Raw genomic sequence first — 22,131 nt, forward strand, 5'->3', positions numbered from 1 at the left:
TTATAGCAAAGATAACAACACAAATTTTTGAATGTTTCAATTTTAAATTTCTTATACAATTACAGGGATTATTTAGCCAAAATTTCTATGGTATGATGTGAATATAAGTATATATCTCATTTAAAGTAAAAAAAATGTATAATAGAGAAATCAATTAAATATTTTTCAGATTTTCGTTGTAGAGATACATTTTTATTTACTCTCTGTATCTGCGCGTACGGTGGTGGATGTTCATTTATTAATTATTAATATGAAAATCGTTTTTGCGGTTGAGCTCCGTATCAAATGTTCTCGTATAGGTAAAAAGATTCCAGTCAATTATATTTCTTTCTTCCTTATAATAGACGAGACAAAACAAGGAAGCATGGCTAACTTGAAAAACGCTCTTGTTTTCAACTTTTGCGTTTTCTGCCTGAGTAGCGTAGTCGCTTTCGTCGATGCCAACTTGATTTCCAGCTTTTTACGCTTCAAGCATTTGGATCGCAACATCGTATTAACTTGTTTTACGAAAACAGGTGAGAAATAAAGCTACCGAAATAATGCGAGCGTATTGTATTTGATATAATTTAAGATCGCGCAGATTTAAGACGAAAATTGAATAACAGCACAGATGTCATGGTTTCTGTTTTAGACTTACGGGAATTTAACTTTATCAATTCCGTAGTCGTAAAATATAAATTGGGCGTCGTTTTAGACGGCGATTGTCGATCATCGAGAAGTCTTCTTCTTAAGGTAAAGCGGCATCACAAGGTAACAAAAATCCTGTACCTGTGGCCTAGTTCGTTCAAGATTAGTCAAAGCTAATCAAAGTTTAGCGAAAAGAACTTATACCATTTCGGGATAGCAGTTACTATAGGTTACAAATTTCCATATGACTGTATAACCGCAGATAAAGATTTCAATGAAATATTGCAAATTTTGAGTATTTATTGGGTATAATGATTCAAGCCCTATGACTTTAAACTTATTTTTTATTCTCATCCAAATACTTGCCTTTCCTGTTCCTTTTCCAGTTTACGGAAATATTTCCTTACGATATTCAATCAATATTTCATATTTTATATCCCAAAACAATTTTTTGTCATTGTAAAAAGAAGGAAGTCATGGAAATGCTAATATTTTAAAGGACTTATACCCACACAACAAAAATATTACGGAATCAATTCCAGGAAAATTAAAAAACTGCATCGCAACAATCTTCGTTAGATGTTAGACGCCGTTAGTTTGTTGCCAACTGTAGATAACTTCAAGTGGACGGAATTCTGGCAAACCGGAGTTTGACAACTGACATCGATTTAACCTTTGACACAAATTTGACATTTGAAAAAAGGAACAATTTTATTCGCCAAAGAGATAGTAAGACTTTATTCACTCACAATTTCTTTGGAAATCAAAATTTCGTAGTCTTGAAATGAGGGAAAATACACTGAAAGGATTGTATGTTACCACCCATGCTTACTACTAGTGTCGTGTTCCAAGGCAAGAAGACATAAGTACAAAACACATGACAGAAAAACAGAATTTATGATTGAATGAAATATATATGATAATAGAAAAAATCATCCAGAAACCCGCCCCCTTGTTTCTATTTACTAACAACATTTCTATTAATTTTTATCATTTTCGTTTTATACGACTCTAGGATCGATTTTCACGTATTTATTCACGGATGGAAAAATGTGATGACACTATATTTCGGGATATCATCCGTTCGCTTATTGAACTCCGATTGGAATCCTGCAGACGTTTCGCCAAAATCTCACGTGGCATCTTCAATGCTCGCAATCCGAAAACACATCGAACACTTACACAGGATTCCAGTCGGGTGCAGGATTGCAGTCAACAAGCGAACGGATGATATCCCGGAATATAGTGTCATCATATATATATATATATATATATATATATATATATATATATATATATATATATATATATATATATATATATATATATATATATATATATATATATATATATATATATAAAAGGGAAAACTGTTTAAGTTCTAGCGTAAACAAAAGAAACAGACACACTTATTATATTTCGTGTGTTAATACCAGAGAGGAATCAAAAAAGAAAATTTGCAATGACAGGGGCTATAAAACAGGGCGGATAACTTAGTGTTGGAGCATTTAAATATTTTTCTGGTCCGTGTTATCCTGTAGTCCATGGTTTATGGACTACGATACCAGTGTGAAATGTGCGAAGCGTCAGTTTCTAGTTGATTTTGTCATTTTATAATTCAGTTTAGTTGAAAAGTTAACACAAAGGTTATACCGTATGGTTAAGATAAATTGCTATGAGATAGTAATTAGATAATAGATAACTTGTAATAATGTTGGATGCTCCTTTTTTCTACATTTATCATGTAAATAACTAAGTCATAGATATCAATTATAGTGTAAGAGATACAAGTGCTTCGATTCCACACATTATTGGTTCATTCTGCGCACGTCCAACAACTATGCCGATCTTCTAAGAAATGTTTACTTGAACATCGATTGCGACGTGAAGGTCGCTTACCCGAAGGAGTCAAACAATTTTCCGCGAGGTTATGTTATCGATGACGTTTACAATCCCGCGTCGGATAGAGGGGGAGAGTTGAAAACTCGCGCGGTCGGCAGCTTCGATACGTCACACGGATATCACGTGACGGAACTCGGCAACAAGTACTTTGTCAGAAGGAATTTGACTGGGGTCACTTTTAAAACTGTCATCGTGGTACGTAGAGATTCACGTACATGATGGCCACTTAAGAAGGCTATTCGGCGTTATCTCGAAAATAAATTGTCGCAGAGACTCGGAGTGAAAACATTTATGAATAAAGCGGCCTAGAATGACGAATAATCGTATATTACACTGGGCTAAAATGGACGTCGTTTTAAACTTGAGATAAATTCGAGTCTTTTTCGTTAAATTGTTTTTGTTCTATTTCTCAGGGGAAGTGGTGGGTGGTGTTCCACCATTTTCAGAACTAAATGTTTTTGACTTTAGAACCTAACCTATAATATCAATAAAAGTAATACAAATTCGCCATCTTTCGCCACATAACACAAATGTAGTGTTAACAGGCCAAAATTATATTTAAAATGTCAATTATAATTAATACTGAATCAATCAATCAAGAATATTTAAAAACTTCTGTAGAGGTACGCAAAAAAAATTCTAAAGCCTATCTGACACGATTGCATTTTTTGCAAATAATTTTCGCATCTTTTTGACATCAAACCTCTTATTATTTCTAAGTAGTTTCTTAATATTTTTATCTTTTTCTCTCTCTTTTGGGGATTTATTACTTCTCCCTCTATATTATTTTTAATTTTCAATTAATAAATCCCGGAAAAGGCCTTCCCTTGGAAAACAATGAAAATTTCTGAAACGTGTACAGTTCCATACAGTGTCCCGTTTTGGGTCGCGTTTTCGCTAACCCTTAGTACTTTTTTGTGAAACGAAAGATGACGTTAATGAGATTTTCATGACTTCTTTAGTTTTTAAAATTCAAGGTGATTTTGGAAATTTGACGTTTTGGGACACCCCTCGTATCTCGGAAAGATGAAAAGCGCATTCGATCTACCTTTTTACTTGGAATTCAGTAGCGTAGTCAGTTTTTTCTAAATGGTTTCATAACGGCACAAGTCTCGAATCCCTGCTCCATATTGTCACTCGCTGACTGAACAAACGGTACCAGATTAGTTAAGATTGATTTTTTACGAAAAAATCCGTGCTGATTCGGGTCAATATGCCCCTCAACAATAAAGAATAAGTGCTCCAAAACAAGTGACTCAAACAATTCGCCGAAGTGGCGTAAGAGAGAGATTGCTCTTATCAGCGGATTTCAAAATGGACACGACTTGGGCCATTTTCCAAAGTCCAGGATATTTAATAGTTAAGATGGATTGATTGTATAGCAAAAAGAGGGGCTCACAAAGATCGAGGCATGATTTTAAAAATATCGAAGTAAAACCAACTGGGCCAGTTCCCTTTTGGGGATTAACAGAGCAAAAAGATTTCTTCATATTTTCCTTCGATATATGATCTACATTAAAACATTCTTGTGATGGAATTGGTTTTATTAGAGAAGGGGTGTCAGATGATTCAAAGAAGCTTGAGGAAAGTTCACAGATACCAAGGTTGTTCGAAGCATATGGGGTATTTAGGATCATTCTTTGTGGTAAAATTAAAAAAAAAGGTAAAAGGAAAAAAAATTCATATCGTGCTTAATAATTTGTTCTGTTGCAGCAATGTACGCTTTGTGATCTTTACTAACATTAATTTTAACGAAAATACTGTGGTAAAAATACCGCATGTAAACATCGACGATCTGTCAGCGGCCATGTTGTTTGTTGAAAGCTGTCTTATGGGTCCTTCATCAGAATTCGTTATTAGAGCTGTCATTGGTTAAAAATGAAATTTTAAATCTCGCACGTTGAATGGACCGTCTTTTTTTTACATAGTTGCTTTATGAGTTCCTGTACTGTCATCATAGCCAGGGCGTCTATAGTTCTAGTAGCTATATGGATATGGCAAATTAGTCCGTACATTATCGGAAACTATATTGTTTCAATGGACTCTCATTTATTATTAATTTTTGGCATTAATTTTTTTGACAAAATACATTTTATTTTTGCCATTTCGTAAAGCGTCCTCTAGCGGTGATAGAAGCAAGCCGCCCGGGCCACCGTGATTACCTAAGAAAGAGCCCTCTAACGATTTCAAGTGACAAAATTCGATAGACCTTATCAATTTATTTCCGAAAATTTTCTATACCTCCCCACCACATTCCCTTAAGAGACAGAGTAAAAACTAATTATTGAAAAACAGGGTGCTATATATAATATAAGATTATTTCGCAAAAACCGAGGTTTAAATTTCAAGAATGCGATTGCGCGCCCCTGGCGGCCTTCTCTAGAAATTAACGAATAGCTTCCAGCCGCTTTAGCCATAAATTTTTTCATCCCAAGGCAATTACTTTTCGACATAGGGTTTTTTGTCAGCCGGTACTACCCTGTTTTTGAAAATGAAGTCTTTTTACTTGCCCACAGCTACCGGAAGCATTTAAAGGTACGCTGGAGGATTACCTGTTGAGCGACAGAGACATCCAAATAAACACATTCAACAGGTTCCACTCGCGACTCCTGCATTACTGCAGTGACTATCACAACTTTAGGTACGTGGGATACAAAATTCTATTGGTTTGTTTGTTGAAACCTACGGACCGTACTATTTTATATAATTGAAATTGCTATTCGAAAACTCATTAATATACAGGCTGTCGCATTTAAGAAAATTGAGAAATGTGGCAAAATCGCGAATTTTAAGAAAATATTTTAAATTTGATGATTGCCTAAAGAAAAGCATTATTTTCCTAAAAAGAGTAGATAGAAAAAAGTTTAAAGAAGTTAATAAGTAACCCAACATTTATGGTTTAAACATAACCTGAATTCTGAACATGATGACGAAAATTTTACGAGCTTGGGAACAAAATAAGTGGCATTTTCCCTTTTAGGGGCGGTTCTGTATCGTATTTGGGCGCATTAAACCGTTTCAGAATTAATTAAAAAAAAAACAGCTTTTTGTTCTCAGTTTTACCTTTAGAAATAGGCGCTTTTCAAACTAAAGTTATTTTTTACTATTCCATTTACACCCCCGACTTATAAAAATCGTCTTAACAGTATGGATATTGTGGTGGACAAATCGTGGGGCTATCTTCAGTCGGATGGGACGATGGACGGTTTAGTAGGAGACTTGGAAAGGCGCAAAATCGACTTCGGACTTTCCCCGCTTTTCGTGAAGGTGGACAGAGCCAAATACGTATTCTACGGGCGGAAAACTTGGAACTTAAGGTCAATGCGATTCATTAATATTTCATAAAATTAATTAATAACTTTTAACTGCATGAAAAGTCATGCTTGTTGAGTAAATATAATTAAATAAATAAAATAATAAATTTGCCAGGGTGGTGTGAAAAGTTTTCGGCGTGACCAAGAGATGGCGCCAGTAGTCAATTATTTTTGTTTTAAAGGTTTTACTTTATTTATTTATTTAATTTATTCTATTTAAAAGCATAATATAAAACGTGGTGTAAATAAAGTTCTCTGCTAATAATAAAAGTTTTCTTGAAAGACACCTGTTAATTATAATAACAAAACAAAATTTTTCAAAAAACATATTCCTTTACTAATCACTGCTGAAACAGCTAAAAATCTATCATAACACTTACTAATATGAAATCATATATTTTAATAAAAGAAATGTAGATACGAAAATATGCTTTAATCTATATAAGAGTTTAACAATGAAATAATACATATAAAAATATTTTTGCTTACATGACTACATCAGATAACTAATATATATATATATATATATATATATATATATATATATATATATATTATATTTATATATATATATATATATATATATATATATATATATATATATATATATATATATATATATATATATATATATATATATATATATATATATATATATATAAATATATATTATATTTATATATATATATATATATATATATATATATATATATATATATATATATATATGTATATGTATATGTATATATATATATATATATATATATATATATATATATATATATATATAATATATAATATATATATATATATATATATATATATATATATATATATATATATATATATATATATATGTATATATTTTGCTCAATCTTTTCCTTAATTTGTTTTTTATTGGTCCTCACTTTGGTTTGATTTTTTTAATGGTACTTCATCCCCTATTTCTTCTCTTTGGTCGTCACTTTGCTTTGGTCTTTTCATTGGTATTTCTTCAGTAGTTGATTTTGCGAATTTAGACAATTTCCTGTTGTTTATATTATATTATCAAATATAATTAACAAACATTTGACAATTGAACTGAGGTGGTTTTTGCTTAATGGAAATCCATTTATTAAAATAAATAAGAACTAAAAGTTCAGATTTTCTCGAAATTATATATTTTTACATAATAGTTGTTTCGACAACACCGTGTCATTATCAAATGTAATATTTACAAACTACTTGCTACTATATATACCGAAAAATGACCATAAAACCTTAATTAATGTTGTTGTGAGAATTTAGGTTCAATCAAGGAGATGTATTTAAATCTAATTGATCGTTAATGAATACATTTGAATGTTTCATTTTGTTAATCTCCATGGCTTCCAATAAATTTAATGTTCTACTTTTTGTGGCTGTATGTAAAATATCAAAATTGTCGTCAAAAATGTATTTTTCTGTGTTTAAGTGTGTAGCATAATTAGAATCTAGACTATTGTTTTTAAACGCTCTTTTTTGTTCGTTAATGCGTTTCTTGAAGGATCTTCCTGTTTGTCCAATATAAGTTTTAGGACGAGATCCGCATTTCAACCTGTAGACACCTGATTTTTGAGTTTTTGGACATTTCGTCTTACTGTTTTTTAAAAATTTTCCTATTGTGTTGTTAGTTCTGAAAGCTATTTTTAAACCACATTTTGACAAATGGTTTAATGGTTAATATCAAAAAGTTTAATCCATTTCGTGCCGAAAGTTACCTGAAGTGACCGGAGTCGATAGCAAGAAAGCACATCTCTATTAATGTGCAAAATTTTGATGAAATGTGCTTTGCCTGGGCCGTGGTCTCTGCTTTGTTTCCCGTCGGATCAAACTGTGGAAAGACTTCGTCTTATATAATGTGGCGGTGAATGTCTACACGCTGCGGAAAAAATTGTCAAGTCGATTTCAAATTGTTCCTGCTTATCTGATCTGAGGGTTGGAGGAGGGGGTGAGGGTTGGTCGGTTGTTGCTAAAAGCTGGGGTGGACCGAATGACCTTGAGTGAACCAATTTTCGCTAATATGAACCTTAAATTTTCTAATAGGAATTTACATGTAAAAATGTGAAAATTTATTCTTGAACTGTTATAGCCTATCTACCTATCTACTGCGTAAGCCTATCACTGGTTAATACTACGCAGAGTTATTGCAACATTTGAAGCACGAGGTACAAATTAAACAACCTCATTTCACGATGTAAAAAATTTGGTTGCATCACAATCAGCGCATTCGTCGATTGTTGCCATGTCCAAAATTCACGAATTGAAATTTGAGTTGGTGCCGCAGCCTCCCTACTCTCCAGACTTAGCCTTCAGCGACTGTTCCCTGTTTCCTAAAAAAAGTTATCGAAGCCGTAATTTAGTATTTTGAGCAGCTTGACGAATCTATATTTAAAACTGGTATAACTAAATTAGAACATGAGAATGGTATCAGCGTTGATGGAGATTATGTTGAAAAATAAAGCAAACAAAAAAATAATTTCAAAACATCGTTTTTCTTGGTCATGCCGTACACTTTTCACACCACCCTCGTGTAATATTTTGAAGTAGTTTTAGCACCCCCACTAGGGCATATTGAAAAATGAATTTATTAGACATTGCCTAACATGTACAGGGTTAGTAAAAAGTACCGGACACTTAAATGACTCGAAAAATGCCAAAGCTGGAGAGATTAAATTCATTACATGAGGGTTAGCTAAAAAATAAATAGAAAGAAAAAAAAATTATAAGACTACTAAATTTTTGCTAACTATAACGGTTAAATGGAAATTTATATCTATCTTAATATTACTTTTTCTTCAAATCGCGATTGAAAGAGTACCCTCCAGTGCTAATTTTTGCATGCATTTGAAATATTGTGTTACGCCCCCTGGCGAACATTTTGAAAATTTAAAAATAAAGTGCACCATTTTCTTTCCATCACTTTTGTAATAATTTTCGTTTTGTTCTAGTTTTGGAGATATAACCAACCTATTTTAATAATTTTACACCCGGTACTTTTTGAAGCCACCCTATATGTCGAACATAGAAATATTCTTGTGCACATTTTAGGAACAAATTTCAAATTTTCCAAAGTCAGAGTCATTGTGCATTGACGTCATAACATGACTTCTTTATCTAGTTCATTACTGGACATCGTAATCTGACCAGGAATTTTGTTTGTCAGTCCTGAAATTGTTATTTATGATTATAGCTAAGACATACGGTTCATTTTTGATTACGTCACTAAATGTGGTGTAAGTGCACAACTTTTCTGACTGGAGCAAAATCTCCGCAAAAACCACAAAAAATAACGCAACAAGCTGCTAGTAAATATTTTTCCCTCCCACAAATGTTGAATAGAATAAAATAGATGTTTATTTTTGGAAAAAAAACAAGATACAATAAAAAAAAGTGGAAAAAGTGGGGAAATGTTTTCTGGTATTTCTACTGACAGCCGGTCACGTTGTCTTAATCAATTGTCATGTAAAAATATATAATTTCGTGAAAATCAGAACTTTTGGTTCTTATTTATTTTGAGCATTTTTAACGCTCTTGGCATGTGGTGTTTATGAATTATTTTTAGTGTAAGCGCTTTAATTGAATGAATTGTTGCTTGGCATTCATGATTGGCGGTCCAGAATGTAAGTTGCTTGAATGTGTGTAATGTGTCCAGTGCATAGTCTTGAAAATCCATTTCTGTATATCATTAAAGCCTTTTAGATAAGAGTTACAAGCCGTTCCCATGTTACAATTATATAAGTCAGTTAATAATTGACAAACGTCGATATACCGTTGCTAGAATCCGGCCAGAAAGTCGCTGGTGATAGAATTTAAAAAATATTTTTGAAACTTGCTTAGGTATTTTTCTGTGGTTTGCCAAAATGTTAGAGTTTATTCGCGGTTTCCTGGACACAAATATCAAATTCTGTTTCCAGGGCAGCGTTCATTTTCCGGAACCCCAGGTCGAGGAAATCTTATCAGATTTTCATTAAACCGTTAACGTATCAAGTCTGGGCCGGCATAATCGTTTGCTCTATTTTGTCGGTGGCCACCCAAAAATTAAGCTACAAATTCGACCGACACAATCGTTGTGTCGAATATTCTTGGAGTTTTCCAATTTTATGCGCGTTTGGAGCGTTTTGCCAACAAGGTATTTCCTTTTAACCATCCATCTACAGGATGAGTCAACGATAGAGCAAAGTTCATTATCTCAAATTATTTTAAAGTACCAACCAAAATAGCGCGGTCAATTTTTTTAAATAGAAGACCCTATTTTTAATTTATTTTACAAACTTTACTCCAATGTTGACTCACCCTTTTGGATCGGACATAGGACATTAATTTGAAGTGGACAGTAATGAATATTAATATAATACGCAATAATAATTAAAATAACAAAGTTAATATAAAGGTGCAATCTCGGACAAAGCAAACTAAAAGGGCTTATCTAAAAATATGTTAATATTCTAAACAAAAAAATAAACTATTTGGCTTAATTTATTAAAATGTCAAATATATTAACTATTCAAGTTCTATTTATTAATACTTTTAGCGAATTATGGTATACTCTTAAAAGAGGATTTTAGGTTAACAAAAGAAGAAGAAGTTGAAAAAGTATATTAATATTCTAAGCAAAAATTTTATTAAGCTTAATTTGTTAAAAAGTCAACGTATCAAATATGCAATAATTATTTGCTAATAATTTCTGTAAATTAGTTTACTATAAAATAAGAAGTTAAAATATATTAATTTTCTCTACAAAAAAAAACATTTAACCATCGTTTGTAGAAGGAAAGGAGAAGAAAATAATAAAAAGATATATTAATATCTCGTACAAAATTAAACAAAAATATTATTTGACAATTTGTTAAAAGATAAATACAAAAAAAAATCAATTTTATATTTCTAAAAAAATTCTGCAATTTAGTTAATCTTTGCAAAAATTATATAAGATTTAAGTTAAGTTAAGCAGGAGAGAAGAAGAGGAAATTTAAGAAACATTAGAGCACTTCTCTACAAGAAAAAAACTATTATTTGGCTCAATTCATTAAAATATAGATGCATAAAATATTCAACCATCGTTTGTAGATGCAAAGGAGCAGAAAAAGTTAACAACATATATTAATATCTTGTACAAAACAAAACAAAAATATTATTTGACTTAATTTATTAAAAGATAAATACAAAAAATATTCAATTACTATTTCTTAATAAATTTTGCAAATTAGTTAATCTTTGTAAAAATCGTTTAAGATTTAAGTTAAGTTAAGCAGAAGAAGAGAAGAAGAAGAGAAATTTTCAAAAACATAACAGCATTTCTTTACAAAAGAACTATTATTTGGCTCAATTCATTAAAATATAAATGCATAAAATATTCAACCATTGTTTGTAGAAGGAAAGGAGAAGAAAATATTAAAAATATATGTTAATATCTCGTACAAAAGAAAACAAAAATATTATTTGACAATTTGTTAAAAGATAAATACAAAAAAAATTCAATTATTATTTCTAAATAAATTCTGCAATTTAGTTAATCTTTGCAAAAATTATATAAGATTTAAGTTAAGTTAAGCAGGAGAGAAGAAGAGGAAATTTAAGAAACATTAGAGCACTTCTCTACAAGAAAAAAATTATTATTTGCCTCAATTCATTAAAATATAGATGCATAAAATATTCTACCATCGTTTGTAGAAGCAAAGGAGAAGAAAAAGTTAAAAACATATATTAATATCTTGTACAAAACAAAACAAAATATTATTTGACTTAATTTATTAAAAGATAAATACAAAAAATATTCAATTACTATTTCTTAATAAATTTTGCAAATTAGTTAATCTTTGTAAAAATCGTTTAAGATTTACGTTAAGTTAAGCAGAAGGAGAGAAGAAGAAGAGAAAATTTCAAAAACATAACAGCATTTATTTACAAAAGAACTATTATTTGGCTCAATTAATTAAAATATAAATGCATAAAATATTCAACCTATAGTTTGTAGAAGGAACGAAGAAGAAAATGTTAAAAAAATATACTAATATCTTGTACAAAACAAAACAAAAATATTATTTGACCTAATTTGTTAAAAGATAAATACAAAAAACATCAATTATTATTTCTAAATAAATTCTGCAATATTGCTGCGTAAAATATTCAACCACTATTTGTTAACAAGTTCTGCAAATGAGTTAAAAAGGATGGTAAATTTTGGTTAAGTTAAGAAGAAGAAAAACTTTCTGGTTCGAAAAAAGGAGTCCATCGGAAATTTTGTGCTGTACGGAAGAGTTTCATATTGAAAATATGCTCAAAGATTTTTGCTGTACTTGTAATTATCATTTTGGTTTATACAAAGTTCCTTTTCAGGAACTCAGTCAAATCCGAATCGCTTTTGCGGAAGGATTGTCATAATTTTCACTCTAACGCTTGGTTACATGGTGTACCAGTTTTACTCTGCCAGTTTGGTGTCTTTTCTTTTAAACGTACCGACAACCTTAATAACGACCTTGGAAGGATTGATGGAGCATAATTTCAAGTTGGGATGCGACGATGTCCTTTATAACAAGGACTATTTAAAGGTGGACGTCATGCAGGAGAATATAACATTTTGGTCTCGTGACATTTTTTTAGTATTCCACGGACAATTTAACCAGAGAAATTCACAGGAGGATTCTATTAAGACATGGCAACGGAACAGGATTTTTGAATCCCGAGGATGGTTTGGCTTTGGTAAAGCGTGGCCAGTACGCGTTCCATGTAGACGTGGTTTCTGGGTATCCGATTATCGAGCGTACCTACGACGAGACAACCATCTGCGAACTGAGGGAGGTCCAGATGTTCAGAGTTAAAGAAATGCACGCCAATTACCAGAAACATTCACCATTTAAGGACTTGATAGATACATGGTAATTACTGCTCCACAAACTAAAGCAGAAAACTCAAGTCACATCACAACCACAACCTTATCCTTTCGCCAAATCGTTTAAAAAGTTTAAAAATATCGATCTTGACGCGGATTTTGACAACTGACAAAAAATGAACTAGATAACGATGTCATGCTATGACGTAACTTCATAATTGCTCCGACGACTTTACCGATTTTTTATCTCAAACACACTGCTAGTTGTTCCTTCGGTGTGATTGCTTTTGCCCAACGAGTGTCCTGTTTCATTAGACACTCTTCTATTTTGTGAAGAATACATTGAAACAATTTTGAGACATTCTAAATTATAAAAAAAAAATCTCATCGCCCTAGTTCCTAGTTCTTCATCAGTGAACCAAGTCATGGGTATCATAAGTGAAGAACCAAGTTAATAATTGGCCTTCGTTGTTCTCTGTAAATCCTAATTTTTTCTAGATATTCCAGCTGCCGTTTCCGAATTCTAAAAGATTCCATTAAAACTTGCCTTTTGTCAATTTTTTTAAATCTAAAACCCATGTGTTGAATACACTTCGATAAGGTAGTTAAATGTGGCATAACAAGGGTTTCATCTTTTTCAAGCCTCCTAATTAAGATATCTAAAGTAGGCACGCTTTGTTCCTCGTATAACCGGTAACTTTTGCGCCGTATTATATCTTGATCACTTTCATCTACACTCGAGAAAATGTCAGCATCGCTTCTTTTTTTCCTTGCTGAAGTGGGATTATTCACAATTTTCCATACAGTTGATGTTGAAATTTTCGTCAATGTGGTCGTTTCTTCTAAAGATGCTTGCTTGCTGGCACCACATTCAATGAGAGTCAAATAAACATTGTTTATAACTTCCTTAGTCTCTCTACATTTGGGCGGGAGCATCTCTTGAGATACACTAGACTCGCACATATTTTGCATAATTGCATAATAAACTTAAACTAAGTAGTATACTAAACCAAAGACTATTAAAAACAGGTACGTATAAATTATTTTCTATTACGGACCACAATTTTACCTGAATTTAAATTCCGAAACTTTAGGTAATAATCTTGTTGCATTGACCACCCTTGGATAATCCCATTCAAAAGCAATTCGTCACTTTCTTATATCTATGAACCGACCATACCTGGTTGGTAAAAACAGAATTCAATGCTAACAGCAATGTTGTCAGCTTTACCACTTCTACCTTACACTCATAATTTTGTTATTTTAAGTGTAATTTAGTAGGGTCTCATAATTTCAAAATTTTGATTCTACTAATTACTGAGCTACGGCAACTCCGCTTTTTCAGTAAAAAGTGCAACACTGTTGTCAGATTTGCTACTGTAACATAGCAGCATTTTGCAGGTTTTTGGAAAAAGAAAAGTTTAGAAGTGTACCAGTGATAGGTTACCAGAATCATAAATATTGACATTGAAATTTGACAACATTGCTGTTTGCATTTTTGAATTCCGCATGTTCAAAAACCCCCCAGGTATTGAATTTTATCTTTCCAGCTTTGGCCCCGGTATACGCTTGGTGTGTTATTTATCAGGTGTGTAGTGTAATTTATTACATTATGACGATACATCCATTGTATTCCGCTCCGTGAATACATTGTTCCATTTTGGTTTGAACAGGGTATCTCATAGTACAGTATATCCGAAATTTGTTCTCGGTTACGAGTGAAACTAGAAGCTTGCGATTTGCGGATCATGGTGCTACTTTTTTGTGAAACGAAACATCCCATTGCGTTTCCAAGCTACAGGGTAATTTTGAAAAATTAGCGATTGTTTTTGAACAGACATTGGTGAAAACTGATAAAGATGTAGCCGGTGAATTTAATAAATATTTTGTGCAGAGCATTGAAGATATCATATCGGCAATAACTAGACCATCTGTCAATTTGATGTGTTTAGATCAAAACCAGGATACGGAAAATGTCAGCGTCACGGAGTGCGCGAGGTTTGAAAACATTTCATTGGTTCACTTAAAAAGGATTGTGCGTGGAATGAAAAATGGTGGTGGGGGTGAATCTGGCATTTCAAGAAGAGCTTTCAAGGATACTTTTGAGGTTGTCGGAAATAGAATACTGGACGTTATCAATTCGCCGACAGTTTGCAGAGGAATGGAAGTCATCTTTGGTGGTTCCGGTGCCGAAGGTTCCGGGTACTAAGCTGCATTCTAATTTTAGACCGATCAACACTGTGCCAGTGTACGAGAAATTATTGGAACCCGTTGCAAAGGAGCGGCTGCAGAGACATTGTGACGGAATCAATTTAATTGTCTGTAGTCAATCGAGATTTCGAACGGGTCATTCTTGCGGGACTGTGATGGTTAGTATCTGTGATGAATTTGTTGGGGCTGTCGATGACAATAGTTTTGTTTTGGCTGTGTTTTTCGACTTTAGAAGAGCTTTTGAAGGTGTTAATAGGGATATTTTAATAGCTAAGCTAGAAAATATGGGTATAAAGTACTTAGCCCTGGATTGGCTAAAATCTTATTTATCTGGCAGAACACAAAAAGTAAAGTATGAGTCATCGTATCTGAGTCTATCTTGGTGGATCATGGGGCACCAGAGGGCACTCTTTTGGGGCCGTTATTGTTTCTTCTGTATGTTAATGATCTAGCTCAAGTTGTGAAAAACAGCAAAATTGCATTATTTGCCGACGATACCATGATATGTGTCGTTGGTAAGAATATCGAACAAATGCAGCGAGATATCATCAATGATGACCTGTATCGAGTGTTTGTATGGCTGTGCAATAATAATTTTAGCATTAATGTCATTAAGTGATTGAGTGCTTTGGGTCTGGAGAGTGTTAATATTAATATTTAATATAAATGGCGTTAATTTGCAGTATGAGAAACATATAAAATATTTGGGAATTGTGTTAGATACTATTATTTATTTATAACAATATTACACAATAATTTTATATATTTTACAGTGAGTTAGTTTTAGTTCATTAATGTTAATTTACTATTTAGTACTAAATTACTATTTCAATTCAAAACGTTTGTTCAAGCAGTATTTTCATATATTTTCCTCTCGCAAAATTTATTTAAATTTGTATTAGTTTAAAAAATGTATTTCTTAGAAAAAAAATTATTTTAACGTATTGTGTTAAATGCAGTTTGGGGATAATTTTCTTGTTCTGCGTAACGGCCACTTTTGAATTCCCTTTCAGTGGTATTTCGCAGATTGTATGATGCTCATGCTCATACGAAGTTATCAAGTACTGATAAGTCGGAAGACCTGGGTGGATATCTTATAGGACAGCGTGTGCCAATTAGATGATGAAAAAAATCTAGCTACTGCATTGGTATCTGCTTAAAAAATTCCCTGTAGACCTATTTTTACTTTTTAGATAACTTAAATATAAACGGAGATACGACGAGTGCCGCAAATCGGCACATTTTCAAAATCACCCTGTAGCTCAGAAACGCAAACTGCATCTTTCATTTTACAGAAAATTAGGACAACGACCCGCAAAGCCTCTAGTTTAACCCATAACCGCACAGTGTTACCCGCGTGTGGTATTGTTATTTTCAGCTTGCACCGTCTTGCTGAGAACGGCGTCCTGAACAGGGAACTGATATTCTGGCACCCGCGAAAACCGCAGTGCCTCAGATCGAAATCTACCATCTATATAAATACGGGTTTGGAAGATTTCTACCCCGCTTTGTTTATATTGCTAATCGGGATGATAATGAGCCTGCAAGTGCTCGCGATAGAACTTTTATGGGGCCACAGAAACGCCGTGATTAACGTTGAATCGGTCCGCAGAGTTTTTCCGTACTTGGATTAACATTGACGACCCACAGCTTTTGTACAATACAATACAGTATAGTAGAGCTGTTGTTACTTGTGCGTTTTAAGACGTACTAAAATATACACTTTGCACAGATAATTCGCATTTTTAATCTCCCCGTTGAAACCAACCAAATATCTGATGTAGTTAATGGAATCCAGCATGAAATTAAAGCACTTCTCTTATAGAATTGCAAATAGAAGGCGCAGGCGTATTTTAGTCTCTAGATTACCCACTGACTACATACCACAGTATATCTTACTGATACACCACAGATTACAATTATATACTAGTATTTTACACCGTGGTGATACACAGAACAATAGAATAGTAATTATATCATAGGACAAAGTAAAGGTTACATACACTTTAAAAATACGTAATATGCGAAAACATGTTTATATGAAAAAATAGGCGACATATATTTGACTAGTCTTCTTTTTTTCGAATTTTCGGGCACTTTAGGCGTATCTTTCGCCGAACGGAAAGGGAGAGAGAGAGACGGGGGAAGGGAGAGGGAGAGACGGAAGGGGGACATGAAGAAAGGGAGGGGAGTGGAAGAGAGGGAGGGGTGAGGAAGAGAAGGAGGGGAGAGGGAGAGAGGGAAAGAGAGAGAGAGAGCACTCATCCATACCGTCCTAAACTAATTACTACAAAATATGTGTCTTAACTTGTTTTGTTTTCGACATACAGGATGTCAAAGTTATTAGAAAAAAATCGTCTTCTAATTAATTACTTTAAAACCTGTTCGATGATTGCGACAAAACTTGACGGGCTTATTTGTCATAAAAGTGGTCTTTTATGCAATAAAAATAAAATAATTTATTTCATTGATTGATTGATATTCAAAGGCGAAATCTTTTTACGCCACTGTTATTTTAAACATTAAAAATTTGTCCAGATCAAGAAATCAAAAACTTTTTTTAGGGATAAAACGAGTTTTTTTAATACATATAATAGCAATAGAATACAATAGAATAAATTTATTGACTATTTTTGTAATGGGTGAGTCAATCATCGAGTAAAGTTCATTATCGCATTGGTTTCAAAAGTTATGAGAAAATGTAAATAGAAAAGTTGTAAACATTGTTAGGATGCACAATTTAAAATTATTTTAAGTTTACAGGGTAATTCAAAAAAGCGTGAAGAATAAAATATACATTTTTTGAATGGAATTTTCAAATTTTGTTGTTGTTGTCACTCATGCAAAAAATTGCGATAAATTGGATATTTTTAAATAGAAAAATCTCGATTTATGATTTATGACATGACACAATTATGAGCAATCAGGGCTTCTGGTGTTGTAGTGGCATTTTCATAAGCACGATCTTTCACATATTGGGATGTATCATATAAGCTAGCTACTTGACGGCTACTGACCTGGAGATATTCAATTTGAAGTAGAATTTCCAATTTCATATTTGAATACCGTTCCACACTGAAGAGATTGTCCAGTTGTTATATGTCTACTTCGCTTTGTAAAGTGTGACCGATAACGAAGTATTTTTTCCTCCTCACTAAGTATATACACCATATCAATTAGTTCAGCTTTAGGAAAATCCATACTTTTTTTTTAATTTACTGACACCGCAATAAATTTTATGAACTTATTTTGTTACAGGCCAGATTTACCATAAATCAGAAAACAACTTTTATGTTACATTTAAGTTTATTCCACAATATTGATTAACATAATAACAGGTACGAAACAGGTCCTTACTTCCCGTCCTTCCGAGCACAAATGGTGCATGCGCCAGTAAAACATAAAAAAGAAGAAAGGATACTAAACTATTTTGAAATTTTTGCAGCGACTTACCTTATGTTCGTCCTAATAAATAATAATTGGCTGCCGAAGTTTCCAATCCAACTTGCTAAAATATTTAACATTAACTACTAGTTGCGTTACTTTGTCCCAGAATCACTAGCCGTACTTTGAAAATTGAAAAATTTAATTCAAACTTATCTCAGCTATATTGTAAACAAACGTAATTTGGGTTAGAACTTTCAATGTCAAAGCACTTTCGAGTAAAGTAAAACGAAGCAACTTACCTATTTTTTCATGCTGCATTGGATTGTTCCATTTGATTAGTTCTGGTTAGTTTTAGTTAGTTAGATTGAACCACTTGATCGCAAGTCATATGTCAATCAATAACGGTCAATTCGCCCGGAAGTGACCACAGTTGTAACCGCCTGTCATCACAAGGTATGTCAAATCGGTTAAATGCTTTTCCTTTTTTCCTTATCAGGCTATTTTTGATTTAAAACGATATTATAAGGTTGATTCAGTTGATATCACGTTTTGTGGATTTGAATATATTGGGTAAAGCGAATTTAAACAACTCCGGTAACTAGCGAGGAAGGCCACTAACAACCTGGCAAGCTCGTTATACCAATTATTAAAATTTCACCTTTTTTTTCCTATTACGTAGTTTCTTCACTTTATTTATTACTGGAAATGTCTCCCACTGACCTCGATACACGCTCTAACACTATCTTTAAACGATTGGACAGTATCATAATAATAATAATAACATTAGGGAAGTGACGGCCCCACGGATCCTAGTCACCTGGGCTACCAGGGGAAATGGTAGCGCACCGGGTAGTGGGTTAGCATCCCCCTAGGCGAGGTCTCTGAAGTGCTATAAACACAGGGCCTAAGAGATAACTACACCTCAGCCCACTATTTCGCAGGGCAGGCCAAGGCAAAGAACCATTTGGTCCGAAACCATGAACGAGCAGATGGTTGAATGCTACTTTCAGATAATCCGATTGCAACCACTCAAAGTCCTATTCAGAAAGGAACTCCACAGACTAATGTTACAAAAATTCCTTACACTCAGAAGCAAGTCAGTGCAAAATATTACAGACCAACGAAGATCCTATTTTCTCCAACGACCGCGTACCTGATAACACCATAAACCGCATCAGACGAGATGTATCTGTAGAGCTGGCGATAGCTATTGACGATCTATCCACAGAATACCCGGTAACATCAACGCCGTATAGGACAACCACACAGGCTGAGATAGAATTCCCGAAGGCGCATTTTGAATACGATGGTCTAAACCTTCTAGCCAGACCTAAACTACCAAGCCTAAGGTTTAAACCAAATACACCTCACATCATAAGGAAAATAAACGAGATTATCATAACGATCGCTCCAGACACCACTCTAACAGAATTGCACAGACTCTGGAGCCTGGGCGATACTCTATCTGCACGGCCAAGCTGCTTCCATGCAAAGCATACTATGAAGCAAACCCATTGCAAAAAAGACTGGACACAAAAACAGCTAAACTCAGAAAGGAGATAGTTAACGCAAGGATAAGTAGGAAGGTTGACATTGTCATTGTCATTAGACAACAAACTGAGGATAGTCCAGGAGTGCATGAAAAACTATCGACCCTCACAACAAGACTTAAGTGCTACAAGATAAGCAACCTACGACGGCAACAACATAACTTATTTAACTGGAGCCAAAGAGCATTTTACAAGACGCTCACTGTGAAAGAAAATGACAGCAGGGACTCAGCAGTGGCAATACCACCGCCTCTAAATGATATTAAATTGTTCTGGGATACCATCTGCCCTGGTTTTTTGAGGAAACAAGAGCCTTGGGCAACCTAAAAACTATTGGAATTGGAAATCACAGGGCCCAGACAGCAACTATTGGTGCAAGCAAATCATTTAGTGAGATGCTTTACTTACCTGTTAGCCAAACCGGATCTGACTCCTCCCTTCATGATCAATGGTATCACTTACCTTGTACTGAAGACCACAGGGATTCTTAATGGCACAATTAAGTACTGCCCAGTTACATTAAAAAGGCTGCCGTGTCAAAGGGGTGCAAAGAGCAGCTTATTATAGATGCCGTCATAACTTCGTGCGCGAAACGTACAAGAGGATTTCTGCACTTTGCCTATATGGATGAGCACGTAGCAGGTTTTCTTAGGTTTTCAATGTCTCACTGGAAAACCCAACTAAAACATAGTACGCCCAATGGTTGTTAGAGAGTAGGGGAGGTCGTCATTAGACAGGGACTATTCCAGGGGGCCGCACTGAGCCCCTTATGGTTACGTTTAGCGTTGCGCCCGATAACGCCTTGGCTAAATAGACAAATTAAAGGCTTCCGAATTCTGAAAAACCAATAAGTTACCTTTGGTATGTGGACGATCTGAATCTCCATGGAAAGACAGCAACCCAATTACAAAGCTTTTTCTCTGGCCGCTTTAGCACTGACAGACTTAACCAGATGAAAAGAGGACTGACAAAATCATATATGCAACTCCATACTATGGTCAAAACTTTCTTTCTGTCGGAAACTCAGCACGTGCCATCAACGCCCATTTAACACCGGGTGTTGCATACAGCTACGGGGTGGTCTCTTGGAATAGAGCTTAACGACATAAGCACCAAAACCAGAAAGGCGTCAGATGGAGCATGGGACTAACGAGCTCCATAGAGTGGTTTCAAGGGCAGACGGCAAGCCAGAATACTTGGATCATATACTCGGCGGATGGTCTATGGTGGCGCCGCGGCTGCATCTCGACAGGCATGACAGAGTCAGGAAGATCATTCATCAAAAAGTACGCCAACTCTAGAGTTTGCAGTACCGGTATCGTCAAAGATAGAGAAGACCTAGGCAGAGAAAATGGCAGAATACTTACCTTTGGTAAAAGAGATCCGACGTATGTGGGAAATGGAGACATTGGTTGTTGTCCCAATAGTAATAGAAATACCAAAACCCCTAAAAAGGAGTCTACAGCGGCTAGGACTGGAATGGAGCGTACAGAAGAATGAGATGCAAGCGCTATCAATGAGCGTACCATTTTTTCTCTTGGGACCCATTAATACGCGCGTATAACAATAATAATAACAATGCATTGCCAACTTATCAAACTCTTGACTGGAACCTTCGGCACTGTACTAACACACAATAACGCGTTTTACCACAAACCGAAACTCAATTCTACGTACTCGACTCCCGTTTCGCCAACCAAGTTGGCATTTTCATCTTCTTCTTTTCTGTAAAAAACTCGCAAGAGTTTATTGGTTAAATCAAAGACGTAAGGCTAAATGAACATGAACTTTTATTATCTTTTGATGTTTCCTCATTATTTCCAAGCGTTCCGATACCAGAAACTTTGGAATACCTCAGGAAATTACTCTAATATAATATCTACAGTAAATATATAATTGAAGAGCTAATCACTCTGACAAAGCTTTGCATGAGTCAAAATATTTTTCTATATAATAACAACTATTATGAACAACAAAATGGCACGGCCATCTAAAATTGTTTATCTCCTTTCCTGGCTGAACTTTTGATGCATCATTTTGAACATAATGCTAAAGAAAATTTCGAGTACTTTCCTAGAATATGGTATAGATACGTCGACGATGTTATAACTTAATTATTTAAATGACTTTGTTTCAAATTTGAATAATTACGTCCCATCTATTAAATTCACATATCAAATAGAAAGTAATATGCAGTTGAGTTTTTTGGATGTTCTCGTTATCAAAAGCAGTGAAAATCATTTAGTTTTTGACATTTATAGGAAAGACACTAGTACTTTAAGATACATAA

At 33.9% G+C, this 22,131-nt stretch overlaps 1 protein-coding gene across 3 annotated transcripts; it reads left to right on the forward strand.

Annotated features, from left to right (window-relative positions):
• Positions 1–313: 313 nt before the first annotated feature.
• On the forward strand, positions 314–16,627 carry LOC132702349 (ionotropic receptor 75a-like). Of its 3 annotated transcripts, none has more exons than XM_060670932.1 (9): positions 314–515; positions 572–732; positions 2,404–2,724; positions 5,046–5,170; positions 5,676–5,846; positions 9,779–9,993; positions 12,201–12,412; positions 12,465–12,739; positions 16,283–16,627. In XM_060670932.1, the coding sequence occupies exons 1-9, from the start codon at positions 365–367 to the stop codon at positions 16,536–16,538; spliced, it is 1,887 nt and encodes a 628-aa protein (XP_060526915.1). In that variant the 5' UTR covers positions 314–364; the 3' UTR covers positions 16,539–16,627. The 3 variants fall into 3 exon arrangements, with proteins under 3 accessions (XP_060526915.1, XP_060526921.1, XP_060526926.1); XM_060670938.1 differs by having other exon boundaries at positions 632–732; XM_060670943.1 differs by lacking the exon at positions 2,404–2,724.
• Positions 16,628–22,131: the final 5,504 nt, after the last annotated feature.

Source organism: Cylas formicarius, unplaced genomic scaffold (assembly GCF_029955315.1).
Source record: "Cylas formicarius isolate icCylForm1 unplaced genomic scaffold, icCylForm1.1 PGA_scaffold_10__41_contigs__length_53128322, whole genome shotgun sequence".
Classification (NCBI taxonomy): domain Eukaryota; kingdom Metazoa; phylum Arthropoda; class Insecta; order Coleoptera; family Brentidae; genus Cylas; species Cylas formicarius.

Bases quoted from the DNA above. Each gene is read 5' to 3' on its own strand.
- LOC132702349 (XM_060670932.1), top strand. From the start codon at position 365: ATGGCTAACTTGAAAAACGCTCTTGTTTTCAACTTTTGCGTTTTCTGC. The intron at 9,994-12,200 runs GTATTTCCTTTT...GTTCCTTTTCAG, and splicing joins TGGAGCGTTTTGCCAACAAG to GAACTCAGTCAAATCCGAAT. The intron at 12,413-12,464 runs GTGGACGTCATG...ACATTTTTTTAG, and splicing joins ATAACAAGGACTATTTAAAG to TATTCCACGGACAATTTAAC.